Genomic DNA, 21,133 nt, shown 5'->3' with positions numbered 1-21,133 from the left:
TTGCACGTAACATCAAATAAATGTTTCGTTCACTCTCTCCACTCGCAAGACTATCGTCTTTCGACGACATTAGCAGACTACATGCAGATACGGTGCCAATTTTTAGCTTGGTAACACACGAAAACGATTTGCACCGGAGCCAACGAATGCTTCAGCGTCGTACAATCCGCGAATACACTTCTATAAGTACATACGTATTCACATCACCGAAATGTGTTGGCTAGTGCGAGGTTCGCTTTCAGCGATGATGAATACAGATGTTGAAAACAAACACAGTGCAGATAAATACTCCGTATGCACTACGATGCTTCGGGCGTCGTATATAGAGTCTATGTTGCAACGGAAACTACCGTCGATTTTTTTAGCTGCTGTTCCTCGCATGAGCTGGTTCATACGAACTCAACGATAGGGGCCTACGCTGGATGCAGATGACACCGCTCTGAATATCCTCCACGGTAGGCGAGGGCTCACGCTCAAAGCTTCGAACCTCCAAAGTATGTTTACACTCGTTTTTAGCAAAGAAAATCACAGATCAAAGCACAAGAACACCGACATTCTCCAGTAGTCTGTGCGATTTTTCAGCGTCGGCCGACGATCGCACCCGGGACCGGCGCAAGCACAGCCGGCCGGCATTCACTGGATTTGTCGGCGTTGTTCGAATTCGGCACAAAACCGCGTCACGCTGGTAGTATTCGCAGTCGTTCGACAGGTCGTTGTCATTCTAGATTATGAAGCGGTCATTCAGGAACGTTCAGAATAGTTTCCGTGCTTGCTTCCAGCAGTCAGCTGTGCTTTCAAAGCGGCGGCCATTAGCCACATCATTCGTAGGCATCGCGACCTCTGATTGGTTGGCGCCGCTGTACGCGTGGTGACGTGGTGTTCGCGTGGCAAAAATATCAAGCCCGGCTTCATCCCTCGCGCCTCCTCGCGTATGCCTCTCCGATGCAGACGCCGAAAGGCGCATTTGACTCTTTTTACGCGTAGACGTGAGCATACGCGTACCAGGGGTTGGCCCTATATGCTCTACATCATTAGAGGCTCTTCATCAGCCTGCTTGGGAGCTGCGCGAGGTTTCGCTCCTCGTACTGTAGCTGGAGCGGCGGGATCTGCCGTGTTTTTACGTGGCTCGAGGAGTTGAACTGCTTGTAGTAGCGCCTTAATCTCAGTGAGCTCTCTGCGTAGGCTATAGCGTTCTCGCGTGCGAGAAATTGAATTTTCTCTACTACGGGCTGTGGCGATGCTTTCGTGCGCGGAGGGGTGCGGGTCTCACCGTTCCTCGTGACCTTGTCGGCCCACATGGGTTTGAAGGCGGCTTGGGCCCGTGAGCTGCTTGGCTGGGTGAGCTCGACAAGCTGGGGCACTGCTGTGGTCGTAGGCTGGTGGCCAGTCTTGGGACTAGGTCCCGTAGTTGCTTCTGGAGTCGTTCGTTGCTTGTTTCGTCGACGGCGGCGTTGCCTGCGACGTCGTACAAGGTAGGGTACTTGGTATCACCTCCGGCAAGTCCGGTCGCCCGTGAGATGAGCGTCCCCGCACAGTGCGCACTTAGGTGATGCACAGACGTGGGTTGAGCCAGGGGGTCCGTGGCCTATTGGTCGCACACTTTTTCGGCTGGGTGCGGGCAGACGTCCTCGTGGTGTCCCACGCGGGTGCAGTTGCGACAAATGTCTATATTTGTCTTTTGTAGAGTGTGCAGCGGTACATTATCGGGCCGCAGTAGACGTAGTTCGGTACCTTGTGGCCGTCGAAAAGGATGATGACCGTGGTAGTGTTTTTAATGCGTCTGGCTCCGAGCACCTTTGGGTTGCAAGCCGTGCGTATCATGCGCTTGAAGTCGGCGTCGGTAAAGTCGGCGTCGGCTCGTCGTATCACCCCATGGCAAGTGATGCCTGGCGGGGCGAAATATGCGGTGATGGGGTATCCTCGCTCGGGTAGGATGATTTCTTTTACACTGCGGTAGGCGAGTGCGTTAGTTTCTGGAGGAGTGCTGAGTACGAAGATGTTTTCTATGGCGTTAGCACGTACTCTGTCTTTCTCTGCGGCTTGCGGTGGCAAACACGGGTTCATGGCTAGTGCGTTAAAGATGCGCCCATTCACTTTTGGCCCCGAGCAATATGGTGGCGCGCAGGCTTCAGCCACTGAGCCCCTCCACCACTACAGAAGTTTTAGTACAACCTCCTTGGTCGACACCGTATTTTTGGAAGTACGACTGCATTCGTGCGTACAAATATTTAGTTTTTGCGTCTGAGTGCACAGAGACACCTTGAATCATTTTTGTGCGTTTCAGGATTCCAAAGACGCCGTATTGCGCGGCAAATGGGAGTGCGCTCCGAGGCGAGAACGTTAAGCGTCTATAAATGCCAATGTTGAGTACACATGTTGAAGTAGGCTGCTACGATGAGACAGAGTGAATAACGAGATGACGGGCTTGTAACATTGCTGTGGTTTTTGCATCGTTTCTATGCGCATTTACGAGAGCCAGTACGTCAGTGCGCTTAATACAAGTTAGCGCTTCACTTTTTTTTTTGAGAGGTAGTAAATGTAGCACCGGCTCCGCGTTTCCGAGACTTTGAGTTTCTCATATATGCATGGACACTACGCTCCAAACGCCGAAATTTCGGATGTTGCGATATGCGCATACCGCAACATCCGAAATTTCGGCGTTTTAGATAAAGAGAGGCGCCTCTCTTTATCTAGGAAAAAAGGAAAAGAGCTGCTCTGAAAAGTGAGGGAAATACATACACGTTCGCCTAAAATGCCTCTCATTGATGGAACTGTCAGAATCCCAACGCCCCCAAACTTCACCCCCGAAAGAGCGGTACAGCCGAAAAAAAAAAACTGAATAATCGCGAACGAGGTAGAAGGGTAAGACATCGCAGCAGTATACCATTGGGGCCTTTTGAAATATATTAAGGCTTCTCGGAATTTTATTGACTAGATAATGGAGCAGCACATTATCAGATGAAGGAATAGAAGTTTTTCAAGCATCGCTTTCCCCGGATATCCACGAGCTTCTGAAACGAGTGCGTGAAAAGGCGAATACAACCCCCCCCCCCCCTTCCACAAAATAAAAGGAGTTTGCACACACGCCGCACTGTTATCCGTCAGGGGTTTTATGGTTGTGTGCGAGTGAAACCTTTACTTTTGCTGCCTCTCCTCACTGGTTGCTTCTGTTGTAAGGCAACTTCAGTGTGTAAACGTATAATGCGAATTGATATCCCTGAGCACGTTCGTTTACAGCGAAAGCTGTAAAAACATCAGACCACTAGTCACGCGCGTCGCCGTAGTTATTCGCCGCCACCCGTAACCAGTAATGAACGAAAAAAAAAAAACTCGGTAAATAAGAAACATCTATAACAATTGGTATTCCAACCGGGATCCGCTGCGTGCCTGCCCAGTATTCTACCACTGAGCCACGCTAGTGCTATGAACTCAGTAAATGAAAAAAATACGTTAATGACACAATAACTATTATTCTAACGCGCTCACGTTGCGTGCCAGCCCAGTATTTTACCACTGAGCCACACCAATGCTTGGAACTAGTTTCTAAACTGGCCTTAGGCACGCTTGATGTCGGAAAAGGGATCGCGTTATTAGTAATGAAGCGTGTTAGAAGATGCAAGGAATAGCAAAGCGTTACACAATACGACTTGCGTAATGATTGGGTCGTCCAATGCTCCAACCCATTAGAAAACTTGTCCTTGATTACCTACGAGCTTTGGCGCACACCAACTTTACGCATATTTCTTCTAGTAATTAGCCACTGGATGAAAAAAAAACTGCGCAAAATTTTCAACAAGTGTGTAGCGGACACCGCGTACGCTTAATCAAAAAATCACGAAGGAAAGCAGTAAAACCTAACCTTCTACCAACTCCCTTTGTTCCCTTGAGCAGAGCTCTCTCAGCTGCGTAGTGGCGGTTGCTACAGAAGGGAGTGGAAACCATTGGCAATATTTCAGGCTTGCTACATTTATTGTTAGAGTTAAATCGCACAGTTACTACAGCTTGAATTTCTCGTCACAAGTAATGGCCAGTAGGCTGAGTATGCAGCGAACATGCATGCTGAAGGAACAGAGTTATGAGGTGCATGCTTACAGATCGAAAAGGCTCAATTCTAAAAGCATAAGCTTTAGGCATGCATTGTACATTTTTGTTGTTTGTACATCGTCGTTGGTGCTTTTACAGTACACTATCTGCTCAGCTGTGGGCACTATCTCTTTTTTGCATAGGCATATCGATAGAACTTGAGCACTCTCTTGCAAGCAAGCACTTCTGCAATCAATTGGTGGTACAGTATGTGAATCTGTCCAAATACTGGATCAATAATGGCTGCAATTATTACATGTATACTTGTTATTTTGTTTACGTTCTCAGTATTTTGTGCTTAAAAGCTGAGGTTGTTTTCTCCTAGCTACTTTTAGAGGTCAGTACTTTAAATACGTACTATCTTGCAGTGTGGTTGTCAATAAGTCAAGATGATGTATGCTTCTACAACCTGTGCGATTTCCAAGATTTTTTTTTCTGACGGCAGTGCACAGAATTTCACTTCGTAGTGGTAGACACTATAGCTATGACAACTTAATTTAAACAGAAGCAGATGTGCTCAAACAAATCTGGGATCTTTCTCTGTTTTATGAAGAAAAAAACAGTACCACATTCAATGAACACAATCTTGCTCATCACGACAGCATTCGCGTGTTTGAAGGAGCTGTGCTGCAAGTGCACATCACCTTTATGATTTAATATTTTAGGAGCCCATTCAAAATATGTGCAAAGCTATTGCAATTGAGCGCAGCCTTACGAGCTTCGGCGCATCTTCTGTAAACTTGTATGAGCTAAACACAGTTAATTAAGAGAAAAAAGTTCTGGGTGTAGTTTGTAAACTGTATCACAAGGCACAACTAAACGTCGAAAAGCCTGTCAATGCCCCTCACTGCAGCAGTGTTAACTTTCTAATGCAATGAAAAACTTCTGATGATTCACATTCCACCCACGAAGTGATCATAAGTCGTACAGTAGTGGGAAATTTAGATTGATTCTGGCTTCGAGGGGTAAAAACAATTGACATTGTAGCCTCGCAGGAGTGACAAGACTGCTTGTCAAAAAATTTGCTTTGACACATCATGTTCACAGGTTTTTCATATTTTCAAGCTTCCACATTTAGGGGCGAAGCTCCTTATGGCGTGTGTCTGTCGCTTTTCCGTATGTATGTATGTATGTATGTATGTATGTATGTATGTATGTATGTATGTATGTATGTATGTATGTATGTATGTATGTATGTATGTATGTATGTATGTATGTATGTATGTATGTATGTATGTATGTATGTATGTATGTATGTATCCACCGGTGTCACATACCCGCTCTAGAGCGGGTATGTGCTACAAGGGTTGCGAGATGGGAGATGGCATTACTTGGAGGGTTCACTAGATGGACGCACGGACGGACATACGCATGAATGGATTTACAGACTAGTAGACGGACAGACGGAAGCGAGAACGAACACACGAATGGAAGCACAGACGGGCTGACGGGCGCTTCGCCCCACTCATCATCATTCACTCCATGGAGGTGCTGTGATTTTTTTTTTTTTTTGGGGGGGGGGGGTCAGTTTGGTTCACCAGCACCGATGGGAACTGGTTCACAGCTGTGCACGAGAAGTTCAAAACTTGTGCAGCACGAGTTCAGCAGTGTGACATCACAAGTGAATCCTTATTTCTGGTCGCTTAATTTAATGAGGTGCAAACATCTTGGCAAAACACGCCACGTTTGTAGAGGCGGGTACGGCACCTACGTCTAATGCTATGTCATTTGTTAAGCTATGCGTGCGGCTGCACCAAACCAGTGCCGTCAGAGTAGGAGGTACAGGAAAAACATGAACTAGTTTCAGTGCTGTATCTCACCTGCACTTTTCGAAACGAATGACATGGTTTAGAGGACGCAGTCGCTGCATCACTGAAATGAATGGCGAGGTGCAGCACCTCGTAAAATTGATCATGTGTTGCAGGCAAATCGAACAAACTCTTAAGCACATGAGCGTCTTAGCATTTCACCCCCCCCATCGAAATATGGCCACTGTGGCTGAGATCAAGCTTGTGTTGTTGAGCTCAGCAGTGTCAATAGTGTTTCGGTTTCAATGTTATGCCACGATAGCCACTGCTTGCGGCCATACTAAAGCATCCCTCCACTATATGCGTGGTAAAACATTCAGCAATGCATCATTGCATGCGTGAAGTTCGAGATGATCTGTTGTAGTGGACGTGCAGATGTTTCAACGTGCCTACAGAGTGGACATTCGGGGGTAGTGATCCTTTCGTTGCCTGACAGTCTGGAAACAAGTAACATCACCAGATATTGATAAGCATACTAGGTGCATAAAATTCTCCAAAGTAAACAAAAAACTCAGTTTACTAGTGAACAGCACTATTTTATACATATAAGCAATGTTACCTCAGAACACAGGTATCACTCGGGGCTGCTTCTTCACAAGGCATGTCATGTAGCAGGTTCCCTGCCTATTGTACACAGCTGCTTCCATGTCAGGTAGGCCGGGGGGCTGTGGCAGAAAAGAATATTTCTGATATAGGTGACTTTTTTTGTCACACTATAGCAAAACCACGCCCATACTTATGTGATGCTTCTTAAGTGCGACTGCGATAAACTGTTGAGTCGTAGGTTTTTGCACGAATATATGAGCTAGCTACGAAGAGACATGCTAGGCGGCAGTGATGTATTTGCGTTCTTTCATCACAACGGCCTGGTTAGTGTTACCTGGCGATACAATTTGAGAATTAACTATTGAGTTAGTGACTTGTTTCCACTTGAAGCCACGTCACAAGTAACGCACGTTTTTCCGGTGGCGGATTGACACGTAAAAAAATTTAAAAGATATTATCGCGAAGCGCTGCCGCCGTGTGACGCCTACGTAGTCATTGGCGAACAAAAAGAACTGCATTTGTTGAAATGAACCAACCATCCCAGCAAGCAACCATCCTTAAAAACTGAAGTGGTTTCTACTCACCGGCCCGTAATTCTCGGGCTTTCAACGGATGTTTATCCAATGAAAGCTGCAACGGTCGCTTCGTTCTCCGGAAGTCACTTGAATTCCCTTCGCTAAAGCTTTTGAACGAGTCAAGATGAAGAGAACTAAGGAGGGTTTGTCGGCCGGCAGTGGCTCGAAATATTCACAGCGAAACGAAACAGTGCGAGGCACATCCGAACGTACCGCGAGCCGTTACCTGCCGTCGCTACCGTTGGCCGCCGTATATTTTCAAATGAGGATAATGATGTTGAAAGGCTGCTTCTGCCTACGAGTCAGCTGGAGCAAAGACTACTACAAAAAATTGATGACACAGCTTATGTTTAAGAATAACTACTTCTTATAAGAACAAATTGTTTTTCATGTGTAGCGGTGCGCAAATATGTAGTATTTGATCATTTCAGTATTAAAACTTCGCCCCGACGAGGGCACCCCTTCAACAAAGTGCCATAGCGCAAATGGCGGTGTCCATGCATGCGCTGCACAACGGTGCGGTCAGTAGATTCACTTCGGGTGTTTGTAGCCAAAACGTGCCGTGGTTTTTTTTTCCGCCTCCTACAGGGAGGTGGAAAAAAAACTTCAACTTGAAAGTTTCCGGGGCCTGGCCGGCGTGAGGATAGTCGTGTACAATATATTATGTGTATATATTTTTTGCATGAAGGATATTTATCTGCAGTATATTCGTTCGTTACCACTTTTTCCGCTGTAGCACTCGTATAGGGTGGCCAGGACACCCTCAAGCTGATTGTATCAGCTCTTTCCCCCTTGTCTCTCACGACATCGTGTTGTAAACAAATAAATAAATAAATAAAAATCTACTAATAAAAAAATATACAATAAATAAAACTACTTGATCGTGGGAAAGTAACGACACTCTCCTCCCTGCGTGAGTTTCTTCCTGGATTCTCCTCGCCTATTTGCCGTACACGCAGCGCCATTTTTCGCCGATGCTCCCTCTGGCGCGCCGCAGAATTCAAAGGAAGCTGCTTATTTGCGGCAGCTTGCGCGCCACACTAGTGCTGAAATTTTTTTATTTTTTGGGGATGGCAAAATTGAGAACACTGAGGCAGCCGTTTATCAAACAAAGGTTGTACAAGTGGGGCATGCTAAATAAATTAATGTTTTTAAGGGGCATCCTACGATGCGGATGTTTTTCTGCCGCATGATAGCACGGTGTAACTTTGCATTTGATGTAGTTCTGCTTGTGGCATGTTCCTCTGCGTTCGAATTTTTTTCATGCTTGTGTGCCAGTATACGACACGGATATTTACAGCGTTACATATTGCAATGACATTGTGAATGGTGGATCGTTTAGCCAGTTATTTATCTTCTCGGCGTGAACGTAGCTTTCCGCAGTGGTCTTCAAACAGAAGGCATTTGAGCAATGTCAATATGATCAAAAGTCGCCAACAGTGACTCATCCACCGCAATAACAGAAACACAAGAAAATGGTTAATTATAACTGTATTTTGGCATTTTTGTCAAAGAAACTAGCGATTGGGCTACTTGTGAGAGGAGAAACTCTGCCCCAGGAATGTCATCATAATCTGTGCGTCGACAGCAATCAAAAAATCCTATCTGGACTGACTGATTTCGGTTAGAAGCACCTGTGCAACACTGGTTTAAAAGATAATACAGTTTCTTATGGCGAAATGGAAGACATGCTAATGCAGGCGTGACAAAAACTATTGTGATCACGGTCTCCTCGAAAATGGCTCACTCGCTATAACTGTGCCATAGCTTTTTGTTTGCGTCGCACTTCTGTAAATCATTTCCTCTTTCGATGAACCGCATCTCTTTCATGATTTTTGAGTGTTCATTCCCCTCGAAAAAAACAAATAACGAAATAAGTACATTTATAGAAACGAGCACCAATTAGTGTCATCTCTATTCATCTATGCATTTATTTCCTCCGACTAACGTTCTCGTAATCTAATCCTAACAGTCACAAAAAGTGCGATCGAGAAGCTGTGTCATCCCACGTAATTGTTCGCAGTGAAAGCAGACTACAGTTGTGCATTTTTGATTATTGCCGAGGTGCGTTCGAGGTGATGAAGTATGATGTTAAAATTGTATTATTTTATTTTTTATTTAGACATACTGCAGACCAGCATTTTGGTTCAGGCAGGGACAAAATGCTTGAAGAAAACAAATTGGCCCCGTATCTTATGTTAAACTGCAAATGCCGTCGAAAAATGATAGCCTTGCGCCTAGAGAGAGTGAACAAAACATTTATTTGATGTTCTGCGCGAGAAAATTGGTAAATGGTATTCTGGAGGCGCTGCGTTAGAGTGCCTCGAGCGTGCAGCGGAAGCGAACTTGCGCATCAAGTAACGTCGGGCATGAGACATGAGCCCTATCTGGCAGTTATCTTAAAAAACGAAGCGTGCGGCGGGCACGCCCGTCTCGGAGGTGATAAGGTGTAGAACTCAAGGCTACTGGTAGGTGCCACCACCCTGTCGTCTTAGCGAAGCGTCGGAAACGCTTGCCTTTTCGTGCAAGTGTTGCATGGTCTCTCGAATTACTTATGTATGCCTTATCTAGCAAAAGACAAAAATACAGTATATTGACGTGTTATGGTGCCTAAGCTACGCGCAATAACTCCTTTCAATTGACAATCGCACAAGTGTGAACGCTGAATATTGAGCAATATTGGTGGGCTATGCAGATGGGGTCAGCTGTTTGGGGTATCGTCTGGTTCATTTTAGGGTACCGTTAAGGGCGGACAAACAGTCAAATGTACACAGACAGACAGACCAAAATTTTGGCGTCGAAGCTCCCCAAGAAAAACTGTCGTCTTCAAAAATATGTATCCATACGCCAACAAAGGTCACATGGCTGTGAAACAGCAACAAGATTTATAACACATTTGAACACTCTAATCGCCGAGTCGATAACGTTCGCGCGATATGGCAACATTGTCAGCAAAAAAAAAAAACTCCCAAGCGTTTTCCCGAGGGTGAACATGGTTAAGTGCGAATGCATGGGGTGGTACTATGAGGAAGAGTAAAGTTAAAATCTGTTGGCATTCGCCAGTGAGTTAACGTAAACTCCCCCGTGTGATCACATTGCGATTCCCAGGAACAGTTAGACCCTCTCGGGAAATCTTGGTGAGTTTACGCGTATATGTAAGTAAGTTCGCACTATAATGATGTTTATGTCCGCGGCCCGCTTCGCCCGTTTGCGCTTGGCATCACGGGCTCTTCGGCGATCTCGAGCAAGTCGTGGCTGCGCGGGCGCGCGCAGCCAGGGAGCGGAGGGCGGAGCGTGCACAATCACGTGGTGTGTGACGTCACTGCGCCGTTGCTACAAACGCTTCTCTCCGCTCCTCGCACCGTTTCTAGCGGAGAGGTGGAGACGCACCACAGACGGTGGATTTAGGGTCGCTTATAAAGTGCATTCGCACTTAAAATGATGAGGCACTGAATTGCATTCGTCAACTGTTATGGGAAAATACCTTTATTTGTAAGCATTAGTTCGTTCAATTATGGGCGCCTAGGATCGATAGTGTTTACGGCGGGTATTTCAAGCAGTGGCTGGCTGAACGCAACAAGATATATTTATGGTAACTTTCCCTGACATAATTTTGGAAAAAAATGTTAAACTATTCAACTTTCCTCTCAATTGTTTCTAGCAAAGGAATTCAGCATATTGATGACAACTTCACTTTGAAGCAACGCACGATTATTCGAAAAAAAATCACAGCATATCCACCAGGTGAATGATGTCGAGTGGGGCAAAACGTGCGGACGGACGGACACATGGATGGACGGATGGATGTACACACTGATGCACAGACGGACTGACGGGCGCTTCGTCCCACTCATCATCATTCACTCCGTGAATATGCTGTGACACCGATTTTATTGACATCCAATTCAAAGCAACTGGCTACTACGAAGGCAACGACGACACAGGACATGCAACCCACGGTGTAAGAAGTTTCACCTCTAAAAAACACGTATGTTGATGAGCAGGCCTAAACAATATTTCAAATGCAGCATTCGGTTTTTGCTGCTGATGTTGTGCAGCCACTGCTGCTTGCGCAAGCCATCGCGTCTTCCTTGGGGTATCATAAAAAGTGGGTAATCTTTTTCAGTGTGGTTTTTGCAGTCATAGGCGCCACAGCACGGTGTAGCGCCCGCACAACGCACGGAAAACAAGGCGCGTGCACCATTTGTTACGCAGAGCGTCAGCACAAATGGTGCGAGCGAAAAAGAAAAACGCAAGGAAAGCGCAAGATCCACGCACCTCCAAGGAAAACCGCGAATTAGAATAATAATCGTGCAGAAAATGTGTCGGAGACCGGTAGGACGCGAAGGGAGGCGAGGAGGGAGAGAGGAGGTCGAGCGTGTGGCTGCGAGTACTGTGTAAGGCACTTTCTCAAGATCAAGGGGCTTTAGGCCGGCGTAGGGTTCCTCGATGCGCGCGCCCCCTTGGATGGTAGAGCCACTCTTTGAAGGGGTGAGTGCCGTCTTCCAATCGGCAGCCGCCATTCGGCTCGCCCCGTCTCGTCGCGGCTGGTTGAGTGAGACACGTGCGTGGCGTTTTCTCGGGCAAAATGCCTGGGTGTTCCGCAACTCGCTCGCTGGATTCCGTGCCGATCGGTTGTGTCCTCGCGATCTCCGACGTCAGTGTAGCTCTGGCCGACTGGGCTCACCCTACGTCATCTCCTGACGCCGACCTCCGACGACAGTGTAGCTATGACCGACTGGACTTGCTCTACGCCACCTCCTGACGCCGACAAGAGCTCTCGCAAGTGATGCCCCGTCCTCGGACTCCTGTGACCGTGTTTTCATTTTTCCTATCTCTCCCATCCCCTCAATATGTCGTCGCTCTCTGGCTTACCACCTCACGCCTCTTTCTCTCTCTCTACACCTTTATTCCTATCCTTTTATAGTCCCTCCTCACCCCCATCCCTTGTGAGCTACTCTTGAGGTGTCGCTCGCTGAAGCAGACAGTTACGGGGCTCACTTTTATCTTTCTTTCTTTCTTAGAACCACTTTGTGTGTGTGTGTGTGGGGGGGGGGGGGGGGTGTTCCGTGCCACAGAGCACAAACCACTCGCAAAATGGCTTGTTCGTATTCCCAAAAGATCCGAAAAGGCTACTCTTGTGGCTTGTAAAGATCAAGCGCGAGAAGTGGCCACCCAAGGACCGTTCGGCCTTGTGCAGCGTAATATGCAATTTCAGAATTCCGAGAGTTATAACCTAAATCGCTGTCACACGGACACTTTCAATAGTGATCAAGCCTGATGTGATTGACTCTCTTACGTCAGCTGCAGAAGGGCGCCAGTCATTGTAATGAAATTTGATCCCGATCAGGCCTAATTGCGATTACCAGTGCACCGGGCGGATTACGCGTTCATTTACATCCTGTGGTCATGTGAATTTAACTCGTTCATTTTGGATCGCACAAAAGGCATTGTTCTCACTCGCTTCTTGTACACAAGATGCAATCGCGCGATGATGTACGCCAACATTGTGAGCTTGTTGCTGCCGGCACCTTGAACTATTTCTTTTAAGGGCAAAGCCCTTTACGACGTGGGGCGTGTGCCGTCGTAGTCGTCGTAGTCGTTGTAGCCAGTTGCATTGCATTACATATCAATTAAAATGGTGTCCCAACATATTGCCAAGTTCCATTTCCCAAGTTTTGTTATCGTTCCAAAACACTACACAGTTCTCAGCGCAAACCACCAGATGTCACGGGGTCGTGACGTGGCCGAAGACAGGAGACTTTGCGTTGGAATTTAACTGTTTATTTGGGCGATCCTGTGCCCGGTAAACGGAAAGTCCGATTACACTAGCAGTCTTTGACTGATACAAAGGGAAGTTTGTTAACTTCAAACTCAAAAAAAGCCTTTACATCATTTTATAAATACAGTGCTCGTTTAGCGGCGAACGGAGCGTCGGCCCTCGATCAACTACTCACAAGCGGCGAAGCGCGTCGGCGTTTATACTCTTGCCATCGAATGTTCTAGCGTTATTTCTGGTGCTGGCGTAGGTTCCAGAATAATCTGTACAGTTCGCAGAGTAGGCGTGATCTTATCGAAATGATCTACTACAGTCCGGAAGCTTCTCGAAAAAATCGGCGCGGTTTGCGCTGAGAACTGTGTAGTGCTTTGGAACGATAACAAATCTTGGGAAATGGAACGTGGTAATACCTACGGAGTGAATGATGATGAGTGGGGCAAAGCGTTCGTCAGTCTGCTCGTGCTTACGTGCGTCCGTCCGTCCGTTCGTCCATCCCTGCGTTAGTTCATGCGTCCATCTATTCGTCCACGCGTCGGTTTGTCTGTGCGTCCATCTGTGCGCACGTTCCTAATGTTTACGACATGAATTGCGCTTTAACGATTGTATGCGTCAGCCAGTTTTTGCACATGCCGGTGAACTCTAGTTATGAAAATTATGACGCGCAGTACCTGGTTGTAATGATTTCACAAAGGAAAATAGAGTGATATGAGTGTTCATGGCTCACCGAGCCCTTCATTGGAGCCGTGCACTGCCCACAATACGTTTTCTTCAAGATTCCTTACACAAAAAATTCATCTATATGGTGTGAAATGCTGCATTCTAATATTCAATGCGTCAATGATAAGATTTTTCCCATCGTCAATTGCCTCTTCAACATCTCGGTATTACTGAAGGAGTAGTTCAGGATGATGAGAGCTTGTGTTTTGCGAGTGCTGAAGCTATGAGCTCACTCATATCTTGTGAATAGGACTTGAAAGGAATCACATCTTGAGAAGACAACCTGTTCACCCTCCATGGTGTCCCCTCTCAAAGCTGTGACTGAATATTCAATAAAAAGGGCGAAGTGCAGCGTGCAGACATGTCAGCTATAGAAAGGTTCCCTGGAAGAAATGTTGATATTAGGTTATGCACGAGTAGAGCTGCGCATTCTCCTGTGCCAGCTCGAAACAACGAGAACCAGTCGAAGTGGAAGGAAGACATGCGCTGCGGTTAACCTGCAGTGAGTTATAACGCTTGTTTTGAAGTATGATGAATTATAGTACAAATAAGGCTCTGGCATCTGAAGTTGATTTGTAAAAAATGCAATTTGCTTGCTCATATTTGTAAGTACGTGTGGTCGCTTTACTTTAACGATATCAATGAACGCTTTAAAATTGCTAACTTGCAATATATTCCTATAGAAAACACACTAAACTTGGTTTGACAGTCAAAGTCTGCATGTGAGGCATGATTTAATGCCATAAAATCCACATGTAGATCACCAAATTCCAAGATATGTTTTCAACAATTTTTCGCCAATCTACTGTTTGCAGTAAGGTATAAGAGATAAAACACCCTACAATACACTTTGCTTTGCAGGGTATGATCTGTAAATGAGGTCGCTACTGAATAATTCAAAAATAATATTAAAACTATGGTACGCAACCACAGTTTTAGGGACGAAGCTTCTAAAGCCGTGGGTTTGACCATGCATGTCTGTGACCAGTTCGTAACCACAAAGTTGTATGACTCGCTCAGCATGTGATGGCAGTGTGAGTGATAGACAGACGGATGGACAGACAGACAGACAGACAGACAGATGCACGGATGGATGGAAGCAAGAACCACGGTCACTGGATGAAAACGCGTGCGCTCTTTCGTACAGCGGCCGTGCAAGAAGAGATGGACGGACGTACGCTTTGCCCCACTAATCATTATTGATGACGAGTGGAACGAAGCGTTCATCCGTCCGTACCATGCTGTACTCCGTGGACATGCTGGACGGATGGACGCATAAACGAACGTATGGACAGAAGCCAGAACGGATAAACGCTTGGCCCCACCCATCATCATTCATTCCGTGGATACGCTGTGATTTTTCTCTTTTCTCTCGACAGCACGTTTTTTTTCTCTTTTCTCTCGACAGCACGTATTTTTTTTTCAAGCCAGCTGGCAAATGGCAAACTGTTTTTACACTTTTGTGAAATGCACACAACACACCGTCGCATTGAAAGGTCATATCACTTAGGTGTGGGTGTTTCACATCTTTAACCTATATAAATAGTTAGTAACTAGTCCAAAAGGACGCTACTTGAAGGTGCTAACGTGGCTTGTGTCGACGGTATCTTTCTGCTGCGAGCAACTCCAGCTGCTAATATCACTTTAAAAATGAAGATATAGACTACATATTTAAGTCTTCACACTCCCAATGAAACAGCTTTGTATTTTTCTCATGCTGTTTGAGTACCACGCGTTTTTACGCAAGAAACTTTGTATGCAGCCGCGCAACACTCGTTGGCTAACCATCGTGACTATAGGCGGCTTGCGGAGAGGGCATCGTAATGGCGGACTCCGTAGCAGACGATGCGGTTGTCTCCACCCTCCAAAGCGGTGGGTGAGGCGCACCCATGGAGGCACATGCTTTTCGCCGGAGTCTGGACTCTGTCGCAAACAATGGATGACGTCACTGCCACGTCACTCACATGTGACGTCACTTGAAGACTTTTTCCCTAAGCTAGTTTTGACTTTTCCCTGTGTCGCCACGGAGTGCCTAGTATGTCACGTATGAATTTTGTTCCTAGTGTCATCTTCACTACTCACGGGGCAATGAGGTATGCCGTGGGTAATTGGATTACAATGCCGCACGAAAATCTACAAATACAGGTGCTTGCAGCTATGTCCGTTCCGTTCTTGTTTACTCCGCTTTGGAATGGTGCAGGTCAACTGTGATCGAGCTGTCACTAGGGCGTTTTAGTGCTCGGTACCCAAGCGGCTTGCGTACGCAGGACGTTGGGGCGGTGGTATTGCGCATGTGCGAAACCCCAAACAAATGCGTCGCAAGATCACTGGGGCGATGGGGCTGTAGCGGTGAGAGAAGAGAGACGTGAGACGGCGTCGAAGGCGGCAGACGGGGCCGTGCTGATCTCGCCACTTTACTCCACGCCTGAAGCGGAGCCGCGGTGGCTGTCCACGTCCGACGCGCCAGGTGCATGAGCTCGTTCTAATCATCGCGCAGCTCGAGCTAGGCTCAGCTGCACGAGAGGCGCGGCGCAGTGATTGAGAAATGATGATGGTGATGATGGCACTACAGGGCTCCCCCCCCCTAGTGCTTTGCGCGATTTGAAGGCATATGAAAAAAAAGAAAGATAGTGACAAAAGCTATATACATGACCGACAATCCATAAAGTGTGCATTTGGAAAGTCCAGGTTGTCAACGTTGATGGGCCATCGGTAAGCAGCGGGTCTCTGGCGGGCGACACTGGGAATGGCGCAGCGGACGAGGGTGGCTACGCAGGCACACTGTTGGAAGGAGCGGGAGAGGGTCGTGATGAAGGGGCACTTTTGTTGATAGCGAGTACCAACGACAAGGCGAAAAATGGTCAAGGGCCTTCTCGAGGTGCCTCTTCCTCTCCTCCTTGGTCCAGTATTTTCCAGTCTTCAACTCCGAGTGGTTGTCGTCATCTGTCGTCAGACCGCTCCGCTTTTCGAGGACCTTCTGCTCGCGTTCCTTCAGCAGCTTCGTCCTGGCAGGCCTCCTGGTAATGTACCGCGTCCCGTCGGCCCTCCTCTTCACCTTCCACTGGGACTTGAGGTCCGTTTCGTCACCGCCGTGTTCACCACCTCCAGTGGTGGCTGAGACCAGTTGGTCCTTCTTGGTCGACGTTGGAGTGGGGAGAGCAGAAGATGACGACGACTTTGTCGCATGGACGCGACCGTTACGTCGCGCCAGGGCTTCACGGAACAAATGTTGCTGCAACCACATGGTATGTTGCAGGTTCTGCTTGTTCGTGTACATGGTCGGGTAGAGGGAGGCGTAGTCGGGAACCGAAGAGCCACGGCGGACGCAGGCTGGCTCGCTCACTGTCTTGGGCAGTCGTCGCGGCGACGTGGCGAAGTCCAGGTGACACCGGCAGGACTCGCAGCTCGTCAGGCTCTGCATGTCGGAGTCTCGCATCTGAGTTGACTTGTCCTCGGTGGGTCCCGTACCGTGTCACGCGGACCCTACGGTGGCGCCTGTCCTCGTCATGGGAGGCAGGGAAGGATAGACGGGTGTCGACATTGGGGCACCTGCTAAGAACAGCAGGGAACCGGACCTCCCACTGAGCTCGAGGGTGGGCGGGGAAGCGGATGACGATCCGCCCGTGTGGTAGGCGCTAGAACCGCTGTCGGCCGCGTCCCACTTCTGCGGTGACGTGGGCAGCCCCGAAGAACCCTGGTGTAGCCACTGCTCGACCGAGGCGGCCTTCTTGTCCAGAATGACCCTCTGGAACTCGTTGGCCAGAACACTCATTTCGAGGTCGTTGTCCGGCAGCGGCGTGCCCACCTGAGTTTCAGTTTCCGACAACTCTTCTTGAAAGCTTGTCTGCAGTAGAGCATCAGTCTTGCTTTGTGTAGTAGCGGCATCTTTTTCATTGCCCTCTTCGTCGGATCTGTGACCGGGTGGGAGACTCACTGCGCTAGTGGACGGACCCAAGGTAGAGCGAGACGTTGTCGGGGAAGTTAGGTTGCGGTCAGATGAGAGCTTCGGGCCGGAGGGTCCAGCACGCTGCGACGCAGGGAAAACCTGAAAGTCGTGGGTAAACGGCAGCGGGTGGTAGGTGACGCCATAGCTGGCAAGCACCGCAGAGCAGAGGTCATCGTAAGGCTGCTGGCTGGAGGTTGAAGTGCCAGAGAGATGACGCAACTCTACCGGAAGGGCGTCTTGAAGAATGGCGTGCATCAGCGGCTGGTCCGTGACGCCATTCAGCGCAAGAACAGCATCGAGCTGCATGAACAATACCTTGGGGTAGGTCGATTGGAACGGTGGCACTGGCGGGCAGAGTTGCGGGAACATGGCCGCGGGCCGCTCGGCGAAGGGCGTGTTCTCCGGGTCACCAATGTAGCGGCGAGAGAAGAGAGACGTGAGACGGCGTCGAAGGCGGCAGACGGGGCCGTGCTGATCTCGCCACTTTACTCCACGCCTGAAGCGGAGCCGCGGTGGCTGTCCACGTCCGACGCGCCAGGTGCGTGAGCTCGTTCTAATCCTCGCACAGCTCGAGCTAGGCTCAGCTGCACGAGAGGCGCGGCGCAGTGATTGAGAAATGATGATGGTGATGATGGCACTACAGGGCCATGCGTCCGCGCGGTCCACCTTCGCAAGAACTCACGGTATCCGCACTGCGGATACTCTAGCCGTCGAGTTAAAATAAGCCAAAGTGCGAGCACTTATAGCGATTACACGGTTTCAGCCAGATTTTCAAAGCTGGAATGGCCTGGAACATAGAAACTAAAAAGCATATGCCAGCCCCCGACCAGCTGAATAGGTGGCGTTATCTAGCGCAGCCATAGTGAAACAGACAACCAAAACTTTATTATTGCAGAAACACTGGACATTGTACATCTGGTGCAAAAACTGAGCAGCGACAATATTACAAATGAGTAACCTTTTTATTCATTTTCACCTCAAAGCATTTCGCTTAAGCTAACATGTTCATGACTGTGGTTGCACGAAGTGTGTCACAAGATGTCGACACCGCCATTACAGTAACCTTGTATTTTTCACTTTTTTGCGTATACCAGATTACTGTACACAATAAAAAAGTGTACTGATCACTATGTATGTTTAATTTAACATTTTAAATCATAAAAAGACTGAAATAATACTTACGCGACAGGACGCTATGGCTCTGCGAGCGCGTGTGAACTTCGTGCGGCTTGCGTTTGCGTGCTTGCCACCGTGGCGCCAACTAAAAGGCATTCTGGGTTGGGTATGGGTTGGGCACGTAACGCCGCGCGCTCCAAAGCCCGCAACGCACCAAGAGAATGCGTACCCAGCACTAAAACTCCCTACTGACGACGAAAGCCGTCGTTGCGAGATTTGCAGTATGTTGTTCACCAAGAGGAAAAACATGCTTCGGCATGTCAGAGACGTCCATAAAGTAACCCCAGAAGTCAATACGCGCGTGAAATGTGATGTACGTGGCATTGGCCTGTCTTCACTAGAAGAGTATGTGAGGCACCACATCGCAACGCATGAATTCGTCGCCGAGTACGTGCAGCGCACGTTCCTCAACGATAAAGGTGAGTGACCCATGCTTTAACCGGTTGATAGTTGTTAGGAAAAGCAATTCTAGTACATTATTATCATCTATTGTGGTGCGGCTGTAGAGCACATGATCGCTTGCACGTATATTAACTGAGCCAGCTAGGTAATTTTTGTGTGCTTGTCGCGTGGAAAATTATAGAATGCACAGAAGAGCTAATTGCCGCTCGCGATCGAACTGGAAGAACTGCGGCTTGCGTCGCTTATTGTTTTTCTCTCTAAGCTCACATGCCTTTCTGATGTTGGACAGGGTGCACGTGCTGTTGTGAATAGCATCGTCCATTTTATGGCGTAATTCTGGCAAATGTTTGAAAACATTGATTGAGGCTTGATTAAGCTCTTGTGGTGCGCCATACTTCACCAGTGATTTTGCGTCCAGGCAACGAGGAAATAACGTTTTTATGAAGTATTCGTGCGGGGAACAATAGACAGGCTTAAGCAGCCAAGCTAAAAAAAATAAGCTTGCCTCTTTAAAGCAATACAATATTGATCGGTCATTTGAGTCAAATGTTTAACAAGCTCGAGCTCAGTTCGAATTATTATATGGTGTACCTAATATTTTTAACCAGATTGTGGGTTCAGCTGTACGTTCTGCATGCTGACTGGAGATATATTTCCATTATATTTCAAGAAGCAAAAAAATTCTGCGAAGAACTTATCATATACCTGCCTCCACTACTTAAAAAAATGCAGAGCAACTATATCCGATAGACTTATGATATATTGAAACAGGTGATCACACCAAACCAGGACAGCGAAAACGACACACAAAGGGCAGCTTCCAACTAACTATAATTGCAACTGAAACACACCATATGTGTAGTTCCTTACTCATCACGTGGTAACATCGAGAGCTTCAAAACATGAGCATGAAAGAAACTTTTCTTCTGTTCCTCAAGCTTTTTTTACTCGCCGAAGATTACAGGAGTTAACATGCCCATGGAAACAGGGAAACTAAGGAAAAAAAAAAACGCTTAAAAGGGCCCGGTGACACTTTTGCAACTGTTTTTCAAGACTGGAATGCGTGTAGTAATGTAAGCCCAGATGAACTCAAAAACAATTATGCGGATTGTTGCACTAAAAGCGAAGTTAGCCCTCAAAACTCGAGCATACGACGACAAGATACGTTCCATCTCGCATTTCACTCTCCCGCTGACGTTAGTGTCAGTTTCCAATCACTGCGTGCCTCTTACAGAGGCAAACCAGAAGACTCGCCTCGCAGTGGCTGTTGTGCAGCTCTCGTCGCATCATTTTTTAATTGTTTTCAAGTTAGTATTTAAAATAACAACTCCTTTTGTATTCAATGAAGTATAAGAAATGCTTTTTAATTTTTCATGCACAATTGTGTGGCATATCTGGAACCTTATCAATATTACATGAGACTTATTACGTTGAACCAATCAAAATGCACAAACAGTGTCGTCACTTCCAATCATGAATATAGCTATACTGTGTTTGTCACTGTAATTCAAAAACAATAAGGTTTCTCCGTTGAAATAAAACTATAACTGCTTTGTTTTTTGTCTTTTCACTCGTGCATCGATATCTGTGCAATCCACAGTTTGACAGGAAGTGGTGAAAACTACCCGCTCAATTCGTGTCACAGGTACCTTTTAATAGCATACCAGAGAAGTTGCTGACCGAGCTCATGGATGTGCTATTAACAGAATAATTCTGGCAGATCCCATGCGCTGTAAGAATTGATGTATTGCGAAGCAGCCAGCAAAGGGATGTATACATTGCCTTGTATGGCTTTTGGCAAATGAAGTCATCCATGTCATGGCATTTAGTTTGTCATGCACGCATCAGTGTACAATCTTTTAATACCATTCTAGCCAAACGTATACTCTAGTACGTACAATGCATGACTTGTCATTATGTTCATCATGCACTTATGTCATGACATTCATATTTTCACGTTAACACTCGTAGTTTATGTTCGTCATACAATCGTGTCCTTCAATACTAATTTTGGTGTGTCAAACTAGCGAGACGGCCGCGAGAAAATTCATGAGGATTTTTCAGAAAGAAAGCCTTTTATTTGCCAAAAAAATTTGTCTTG

The 21,133-nt window shown here is 47.1% G+C and overlaps 2 protein-coding genes and 1 long non-coding RNA gene across 7 annotated transcripts in view; 1 reads left to right on the top strand and 2 right to left on the bottom strand.

The window, feature by feature from the left end:
- The window catches only part of LOC142802730 (uncharacterized), a 311,490-nt gene that overhangs the window by 151,698 nt on the left and 138,659 nt on the right, over positions 1–21,133 (top strand). The window lies entirely within an intron of this gene.
- Positions 1–21,133, bottom strand: part of LOC119167574 (innexin inx2-like) — a 277,656-nt gene that overhangs the window by 196,075 nt on the left and 60,448 nt on the right. The window lies entirely within an intron of this gene.
- LOC142802686 (uncharacterized) lies at positions 1,032–17,039 on the bottom strand. The gene is made up of 2 exons (XM_075887653.1): positions 16,289–17,039; positions 1,032–1,455 (listed from the first exon to the last, which is right to left on the bottom strand). The coding sequence occupies exons 1-2, from the start codon at positions 16,942–16,944 to the stop codon at positions 1,032–1,034; spliced, it is 1,080 nt and encodes a 359-aa protein (XP_075743768.1). The 5' UTR covers positions 16,945–17,039.

The sequence above is a fragment of the Rhipicephalus microplus genome, chromosome 3 (genome assembly GCF_043290135.1).
Source record: "Rhipicephalus microplus isolate Deutch F79 chromosome 3, USDA_Rmic, whole genome shotgun sequence".
Lineage (NCBI taxonomy): Eukaryota > Metazoa > Arthropoda > Arachnida > Ixodida > Ixodidae > Rhipicephalus > Rhipicephalus microplus.
The sequence above is the reverse complement of the archived record's forward strand: the minus strand, read 5'-3'. Positions and strand labels throughout refer to the sequence as shown.

Excerpts from the sequence above, each read along its gene's own strand:
- LOC142802686 (XM_075887653.1), bottom strand. The coding sequence starts at position 16,944 with ATGCGAGACTCCGACATGCAGAGCCTGACGAGCTGCGAGTCCTGCCGG. Across the intron at positions 1,456-16,288 it reads CTCCCGCTCCTTCCAACAGT|GCAACGCCGCCGTCGACGAA; the intron begins GTGCCTGCGTAG and ends ACGACGTCGCAG.